The sequence below is a fragment of the Lampetra fluviatilis genome, chromosome 68, assembly GCF_964198595.1.
Source record: "Lampetra fluviatilis chromosome 68, kcLamFluv1.1, whole genome shotgun sequence".
NCBI lineage: Eukaryota > Metazoa > Chordata > Hyperoartia > Petromyzontiformes > Petromyzontidae > Lampetra > Lampetra fluviatilis.
The window spans coordinates 3,935,907-3,945,361 of record NC_136342.1 but is presented as its reverse complement, the minus strand read 5'-3'; the positions used below and the strand labels follow the sequence as shown (position 1 = coordinate 3,945,361).

General features: G+C 54.6%; 1 protein-coding gene across 1 annotated transcript in view; it reads right to left on the bottom strand.

Moving 5' to 3' along the window:
* The window catches only part of LOC144952536 (uncharacterized), a 208,730-nt gene that overhangs the window by 124,476 nt on the left and 74,799 nt on the right, over positions 1-9,455 (bottom strand). Inside the window, 5 exon segments of the mRNA XM_078882985.1 lie at positions 2,175-2,219; positions 3,559-3,612; positions 5,932-5,985; positions 7,992-8,045; positions 8,490-8,543. Coding sequence (XP_078739111.1) covers positions 2,175-2,219; positions 3,559-3,612; positions 5,932-5,985; positions 7,992-8,045; positions 8,490-8,543 — 261 coding nt within the window.

The window sequence follows — 9,455 nt, the reverse complement described above, 5'->3', positions numbered from 1 at the left end:
CATCATCGACAACATCAACAACATCATCGACATCATCATCAACAACATCAACATCGTCAACAACAACATCATCAACAACAACATCATCATCGTCATCAACAACATAATCAACACTAACATCATCAACATCATCATCATCATCGTCAACATCATAAACAACATCAACAACATCAACAAATTCAACATCATCGACAACATCAACAACATCATCGACATCATCAACAACATCAACATCGTCAACAACAACATCATCAACAACAACATCATCATCGTCATCAACAACAACAACATAATCAACACTAACATCATCAACATCCTCATCATCATCATCGTCAACATCATAAACAACATCAACAACATCAACAAATTCAACATCATTGACAACATCAACAACATCAACAAATGATGATTGGTTTTTTACACTTCTATCTGGCAACAAAACTGACACCTTTTTTACAAGGAGTCATGTTTGCATAGACCACAATACCTGCAGTCATAATGCAAACAAAAACATAACTCTGATAATGTATGCACTGTCCTTGAAGTTGATTGGTCCACACCCGAGACAGCTTTCCTTAGAGCCTAGTCTCACATGGGTTGGACCAGATGACGCCAAAAGGCGCACAACTCAAAGACAATGCACCATCAGAGGATGAGAGCTCTGGGTGAAGCATTTACACCATTGGAACCTCATTTGCCAGTAAAAAATATGATAATTGGTTTTTTTTTACCCTTTTATCTGGCAACAAAACTGACACCTTTTTTACGAGGAGTCATTATGCATAGACCACAATACCTGCAGTCATAATGCAAACAAAAAACACAACTCTGATAATATATGCACTGTCCTTGAAGTTGATTGGTCTCACATGTGAGACTAGGCTCTAAGGAAAGCTGTCTCGGGTGTGGACCAATCAACTTCAAGGACAGTGCACATACATTATCAGAGTTGTGTTTTTTGTTTGCATTACGGCTGCAGGTATTGTGGTCTATGCAAACATGACTCCTTGTAAAAGGTGTCAGTTTTGTTGCCAGATAAAAGGGTAAAAAAACAATTATCATATTTTTTACTGGCAAATGAGGTTCCAATGGTGTAAATGCTTAACCCCGAGCTCTCATACTCTGATGGTGCATTGTCTCTGAGTTGTGCGCCTTTTGGCGTCATCTGGTCCAACACCATGTGAGACTGGGCTCTAAGGAAAGCTGTCTCGGGTGTGGACCAATCAACTTCAAGGACAGTGCATACATTATCAGAGTTATGTTTTTTGTTTGCATTACGGCTGCAGGTATTGTGGTCTATGCAAACATGACTCCTCGTAAAAAAAGGTGTCAGTTTTGTTGCCAGATAGAAGGGTAAAAAAACAATTATCACAAGCGGAGTCGTTCGTCAACTCTCGCGAACGCCGGGACAGAAATTCCGCTCTCCTCCCCTTCCCCCCATTCGAGTGGAAACCGCGGCCATCCCCCCCCCCCCCCCTTTCTCGGGGGACGCGGGCGTCTGCCAGGTCCACCGCCGCCGCTTTATGGGGGCCCGCCGAATGCCGAGCGCCCCGTCGCGTGCCACGTGCTCGTTTTTCTCCGTCGACGTTTCGTCGAAGTCTCGGGAAACGCGTTTAAAGAGAAGGAGACGAAAGCCTCGATGGATCTCGACCCCCCGAAGCTTTTCGCGACCCCGGGAATTCGTGTTCTTTTGTGGGTCTATCGGTGGAGTCACGAGCAGTGGCGCGGTTCGGCAGGAGGCGACGGTGGCGGTGGTGCGGTGGTGCGGTGGTGCGGTGGTGCGGTGGTGCGGTGGTGCGGTGGTGCGGTGGTGCGGTGGTGCGGTGGTGCGGTGGTGCGGTGGTGCGGTGGTGCGGTGGCGCGGTGGTGCGGTGGTGCGGTGGTGCGGTGGCGCGGTTCGGCAGGAGGCGACGGTGGCGGTGGTGCGGTGGTGCGGTGGTGCGGTGGTGCGGTGGTGCGGTGGTGTGGTGGTGTGGTGGTGCGGTGGTGCGGTGGTGCGGTGGTGCGGTGGTGCGGTGGTGCGGTGGTGCGGTGGTGCGGTGGTGCGGTGGTGTGGTGGTGTGGTGGTGCGGTGGTGCGGTGGTGCGGTGGTGCGGTGGTGCGGTGGTGCGGTGGTGCGGTGGTGTGGTGGTGCGGTGAGTCGGGATAGGGGGCGATGGTGACGGGCAACTCACCGGCTCTCCCGGCAACCCGCGCTGTCCCGGCTCGCCATCGTCGCCCTGCAACGGCATCGTCACCACCGTCAACACCGTCAACAACACCGTCAACAACATCACCGTCATCACCGTCATCACCGTCATCACCGTCACCACCGTCACCACCGTCATCACCGTCACCACCGTCATCACCGTCACCACCGTCATCACCGTCACCACCGTCATCACCGTCATCACCGTCACCACCGTCAACAACACCGCCGTCGTCATCGCTATCAATGTCGTCACCACCGTCAACAACACCGCCGTCGTCATCGCTATCAATGTCGTCACCACCGTCACCACCGTCATCACCGTCAACACCGTCACCACCGTCATCACCGTCAACACCGTCATAACCATCAACACCATCAACAACACCGTCGTCGTCGTCGCTATCAACGTCGTCACCACCGTCATCACCGTCAACAACACCGTCGTCGTCATCGCTATCAACGGCATCGTCACCACCGTCATCACCGTCATCACCGTCGTCACCGTCATCACCGTCAACAACACCGTCGTCGTCATCGCTATCAACGGCATCGTCACCACCGTCATCACCGTCGTCACCGTCATCACCGTCAACAACACCGTCGTCGTCGTCGTCGCTATCAACGTCGTCGCTACCACCGTCGTCACCGTCAACAACACCGTCGTCGTCGTCACTGTCAGCGTCGTCATCACCACCGTCGTCATCATCACCGTCATCATCATCACCATCATCATCACCGTTATCATCACCACTGTCATTATCACCACCGCCATCATCATCACCTTCATCATCACCACCGTCATCATCACCACCGTCATCATCATCACCATCGTCATCATCACCGTCATCATCACCACCATCATCATCACCATCGTCATCATCATCACCATCGTCATCATCACCGTCATCATCACAACCATCATCATCACCACCGTCATCATCATCACCGTCATCATCATCACCGTCATCATCACCACCATCATCAGCACCACCGTCATCATCATCACCATCGTCATCATCACCGTCATCATCACCACCATCATCAGCACCACCGTCATCATCACCACCGTCATCATTGTCGTTGTCACCATCATCACCGTCAGTCTATGGGGCCTGTGTGAGTCTTACCACACACTCACCCTCACCAAACCCTCACCACACACTCACCCTCACCACACCCTCACCACATACTCACCCTCACCACACCCATTCCCTAACCACCTCCACCGCCCTGCTGTCCTCACCACACTCTCACCACCTCCACCCCCCGCTGTACTCACCCTCACCACACCCTCACCACACGCTCACCAACCCCACCTCCCGCTGTCCTCACCCTCACCACCCCCTCACCACCCCCTCTCTACTCACCCTCACTCCATCCTCTCCCAAGGCGCCCTGGGGGCCACTGGGACCGGCGTCTCCCTGGCCAATCACAACGCAGACACATGAGACACACACACACACAGACACATGAGACACACACAGACACACACACAGACACACACACACACACAGACACACGCACGCAGACACACAGACACACGCACACACACAGACACACACGCAGACAGACACCCAGACACACACGCAGTTCAAACACAGGACAAACACAGACACACACAGACACACAGACACACACACACAGACACACACGCAGACACACACACAGAGACACACACGCAGTACAAACAGAACAAACACAGACACGCAGACACACACGCAGACACCCACACAGACACACGCACACAGACACACACGCAGACACACACACATGCAGACACACACACAGACACACAGACACACACACACGCAGACACACACACAGACACACGCACAGACACACACAGACACACACAGACACACGCACACAGACACACACGCAGACAGACACAGACACACACACACAGACACACACACAGACACACACGCAGACACATCAGACACACACCCATACACACGGACAGACACACACATAGACACACAGACACATCACACAGACAACACACACAGACACACACGCAATACAAACACAGGACAAACACAGACACACACACAGACACATCAGACACACACCCATACACACGGACAGACACACACATAGACACACAGACACATCACACAGACAACACACACATCATGTAGGTAGGAGATGAGAGGGGAGAGGTAGGAGAGTGCGTGGAGGGGAGTGGAGTGAGATGAGAGGGGAGAGGCAGGAGAGTGTGTGGAGGGGAGTGGAGTGAGATGAGAGGGGAGAGGCAGGAGAGTGTGTGGAGGGGAGTGGAGTGAGATGAGAGGGGAGAGGTAGGAGAGTGCGTGGAGGGGAGTAGAGTGAGATGAGAGGGGAGAGGTAGGAGAGTGCGTGGAGGGGAGTAGAGTGAGATGAGAGGGGAGAGGCAGGAGAGTGTGTGGAGGGGAGTGGAGCGAGATGAGAGGGGAGAGGTAGGAGAGTGTGTGGAGGGGAGTGGAGTGGGATGAGAGGGGAGAGGCAGGAGAGTGCGTGGAGGGGAGTAGAGTGAGGTGAGAGGGGAGAGGCAGGAGAGTGCGTGGAGGGGAGTGGAGTGAGATGAGAGGGGAGAGGCAGGAGAGTGCGTGGAGGGGAGTGGAGTGAGATGAGAGGGGAGAGGTAGGAGAGTGCGTGGAGGGGAGTGGAGTGAGATGAGAGGGGAGAGGCAGGAGAGTGCGTGGAGGGGAGTAGAGTGAGATGAGAGGGGAGAGGTAGGAGAGTGCGTGGAGGGGAGTGGAGTGAGGGGAGAGGGGAGAGGTAGGAGAGTGCGTGGAAGGGAGTGGAGTGAGATGAGAGGGGAGAGGCAGGAGAGTGCGTGGAGGGGAGTGGAGTGAGATGAGAGGGGAGAGGCAGGAGAGTGTGTGGAGGGGAGTGGAGTGAGATGAGAGGGGAGAGGTAGGAGAGTGCGTGGAGGGGAGTGGAGTGAGATGAGAGGGGAGAGGTAGGAGAGTGCGTGGAAGGGAGTAGAGTGAGATGAGAGGGGAGAGGTAGGAGAGTGCGTGGAGGGGAGTGGAGTGAGATGAGAGGGGAGAGGTAGGAGAGTGCGTGGAAGGGAGTAGAGTGAGATGAGAGGGGAGAGGCAGGAGAGAACGTGGAGGGGAGTGGAGTGAGATGAGAGGGGAGAGGCAGGAGAGTGCGTGGAAGGGAGTGGAGTGAGATGAGAGGGGTGAGATGAGAGGGGTGAGATGAGAGGGGAGTGGCAGCAGAGTGTGAAAGGGAGTGGAGTGAGCTGAGAGGGGTGAGATGAGAGGGGTGAGATGAGAGGGGTGAGATGAGAGGGGTGAGATGAGAGGGGTGAGCTGAGAGGGGTGAGATGAGAGGGGTGAGATGAGAGGGGTGAGATGAGAGGGGTGAGATGAGAGGGGTGAGATGAGAGGGGTGAGCTGAGAGGGGTGAGATGAGAGGGGTGAGATGAGAGGGGTGAGCTGAGAGGGGTGAGATGAGAGGGGTGAGCTGAGAGGGGTGAGATGAGAGGGGTGAGATGAGAGGGGTGAGCTGAGAGGGGTGAGATGAGAGGGGTGAGATGAGAGGGGTGAGCTGAGAGGGGTGAGATGAGAGGGGTGAGCTGAGAGGGGTGAGATGAGAGGGGTGAGATGAGAGGGGTGAGATGAGAGGGGTGAGCTGAGAGGGGTGAGATGAGAGGGGTGAGTGACATCCTGGTCTCTTGTGGTGTGCGTGGTGAGTGGGGTGGTGAGCTGTGATGTGTGCTGTGTGCCAGGGTGTGGTGAGTTACTCACCCGGTTTCCTTTCTCGCCTGGCAGCCCAGGTAGGCCGTCAAACCCGCGTTCTCCCTGAACACAAAGATAAAGACAAAGATCCCCCGTGTAGCCTTTAACAGACTGTTGGGGCAAGTGCTGTTAGTAGCGAGTAGCAGCAGCAGCGCTTGTGAAGGCTGCCGGCGCTGTGGCACACGAGGGGGTGGGTCGCCTGCACCACGCCCGGCCGCCTTTGTCTCCCCCAGTGGCGATGTTTACACACCGCTACACCAGGTATTCATTTGAGGCTGAGTCGACCTAGGGGAGGCCCAGAACCGGCCGTGAGCGGGAATCGAACCCGGGCCGCCGGGTTCGTAGCGCAGTGTAGCGCTAACCACTGTGCCACCGCTCCTCTCCCCACATGCACCACGTGTGTGTGGTGTGTGTACTGGCTGTGTGTGTGGTGTGTGTGTACTGTGTGTGTGTGTGTACTGTGTGTGTACTGTGTGTGTGGTGTGTGTGTGTGTACTGGCTGTGTGTGCGGTGTGTGTGTGTGTACTGTGTGTGTGTGTGTACTGTGTGTGTGTGTACTGTGTGTGTACTGTGTGTGTGGTGTGTGTGTGTGTACTGGCTGTGTGTGCGGTGTGTGTGTGTACTGTGTGTGTGGTGTGTGTGTGTACTGAGTGTGTGGTGTGTGTGTGTGTACTGTGTGTGTGTACTGGCTGTGTGTGCGGTGTGTGTGTGTACTGTGTGTGTGGTGTGTGTGTGTGTACTGGCTGTGTGTGTGTGTAATGTGTGTGGTGTGTGTGTGTACTGTGTGTGTGTACTGTGTGTGTGTGTACTGTGTGTGGTCTGTGTGGTGTGTGTGTGTACTGTGTGTGTGGTGTGTGTGTGTACTGTGTGTGTGTGTGTACTGTGTGTGGTGTGTGTACTGGCTGTGTGTGTGGTGTGTGTGTGTACTGTGTGTGTGGTGTGTGTGTACTGTGTGTGTGTGTACTGTGTGGTGTGTGTGTGTACTGTGTGCGGTGTGTGTGTACTGTGTGTGTGGTGTGTGTGTGTACTGTGTGTGTGTGTGTACTGTGTGTGGTGTGTGTACTGGCTGTGTGTGTGGTGTGTGTGTGTACTGTGTGTGTGGTGTGTGTGTGTACTGTGTGTGTGTGTGTGTACTGTGTGGTGTGTGTGTGTACTGTGTGTGTGGTGTGTGTGGTGTGTGTGTGTACTATATGTACTGTGTGTCCTGTGTGTGTGGTGTGTGTGTGTACTGTGTGTGTGTACTGTGTGTGTGTGTGTGTACTGTGTGTCCTGTGTGTGTGGTGTGTGTGTGTACTGTGTGTGTGTACTGTGTGGTGTGTGTGTGTACTGTGTGTGGTGTGTGTATACTGTGTGTGTGTGTACTATATGTACTGTGTGTCCTGTGTGTGTGGTGTGTGTGTGTACTGTGTGTGTGTACTGGCTGTGTGTGTGGTGTGTGTGTGTACTATATGTACTGTGTGTCCTGTGTGTGTGGTGTGTGTACTGTGTGTGTGTGTATACTGTGTGTGGTGTTTGTATACTGTGTGTGTGTGTGTACTATGTGTACTGTGTGTACTGTGTGTGTGGTGTGTGTGTGTACTGTGTGTGGTGTGTGTACTGGCTGTGTGTGTGGTGTGTGTGTGTACTGTGTGTGTGTGTACTGTGTGGTGTGTGTGTGTACTGTGTGCGGTGTGTGTACTGTGTGTGTGGTGTGTGTGTGTACTGTGTGTGTGTATACTGTGTGTGGTGTGTGTATACTGTGTGTGTGTGTACTATATGTACTGTGTGTCCTGTGTGTGTGGTGTGTGTGTGTACTGTGTGTGTGTACTGTGCGGTGTGTGTGTGTACTGTGTGTGGTGTGTGTATACTGTGTGTGTGTGTACTATATGTACTGTGTGTCCTGTGTGTGTGGTGTGTGTGTGTACTGTGTGTGTGTGTACTGGCTGTGTGTGTGGTGTGTGTGTGTACTGTGTGTGTGGTGTGTGTGTACTGTGTGTGTACTATATGTACTGTGTGTACTGTGTGTGTGGTGTGTGTGTGTACTGTGTGTGTGTACTGGCTGTGTGTGTGATGTGTGTGCCGGCTCTCACCTTGGTGCCAGGGATGCCAGGAAGACCTCGAGGCCCATCAGCCCCTGCACGTCCCTGCACACAGCACGGCACACGGCACGGCTCACGGAACAGCACACGGCACACAGCACACGGCACGGCTCACGGAACGGCTCACAGCACGGCACACGGCACCCAGCACACGGCACCCAGCACGGCACACGGCACAAGGCTCACGGCACCCGGAACGGCTCACGGCACAGCACACGGCACAAGGCTCACGGCACACGGCACAAGGCTCACGGCACACGGCACAAGGCACACGGCACACGGCACCCGGAACGGCTCACGGCACCCGGCACAAGGCACACAGCACCCGGCACAAGGCACACGGCACACGGCACGGCTCACGGCACGCGGCACACTGCTCACGGCACACGGCACAAGGCACCCGGCACGGCTCATGGCACGGCACCGAGCACCGGGGTGCCTGGTGAGGAGTGTGGGGTGGTCGGTGACGTGGTGGGGGTCTCCACTCACCCTCCGGCCCGCTCGCCCCTGCAGCCCTGCGGGGCCTTGAGCTCCCCTGGGTCCCTGATCCACACAAACAACAACAACAACACAAACAACAACATTAGTCTATGGGGCTGTGTGGTGAGTCTATGGGGCTGTGTGGTGAGTCTATGGGGCTGTGTGGTGAGTCTATGGGGCTGTGTGGTGAGTCTATGGGGCTGTGTGGTGAGTCTATGGGGCTGTGTGGTGAGTCTATGGGGCTGTGTGGTGAGTCTATGGGGCTGTGTGGTGAGTCTATGGATTTCTGAGTGAGTCGATGAGTTTCTGTGTGAGTCTATGGTCTCTGTATGAGTCTATGGGGCTGTGTGGTGAGTCTATGGGGCTATGTGGTGAGTCTATGGTCTCTGTATGAGTCTATGGGGCTGTGTGGTGAGTCTATGGGGCTGTGTGGTGAGTCTATGGGGCTGTGTGGTGACTCTATGGAGCTGTGTGGTGAGTCTATGGGGCTGTGTGGTGAGTCTATGGGGCTGTGTGGTGAGTCTATGGGGCTGTGTGGTGAGTCTATGGGGCTGTGTGGTGAGTCTATGGGGCTGTGTGGTGAGTCTATGGGTCTCTGTGTGAGTCTATGGATCTCTGTGTGAGTCTATGAGGCTGTGTGGTGAGTCTATGGGGCTGTGTGGTGAGTCTATGGGGCTATGTGGTGAGTCTATGGGGCTGTGTGGTGAGTCTATGGGGCTGTGTGGTGAATCTATGGGGCTGTGTGGTGAGTCTATGGGTCTCTGTGTGGTGAGTCTATGGGGCTGTGTGGTGAGTCTATAGGGCTGTGTGGTGAGTCTATGGGGCTGTGTGGTGAGTCTATGGGGCTGTGTGGTGAGTCTATGGGGCTGTGTGGTGAGTCTATGGGTCTCTGTGTGAGTCTATGGGTCTCTGTGTGATGAGTCTATGGTTCTCTCTGTTTGGGTGAGTCTATGGGTCTCTGTGTGAGTCTGTGGG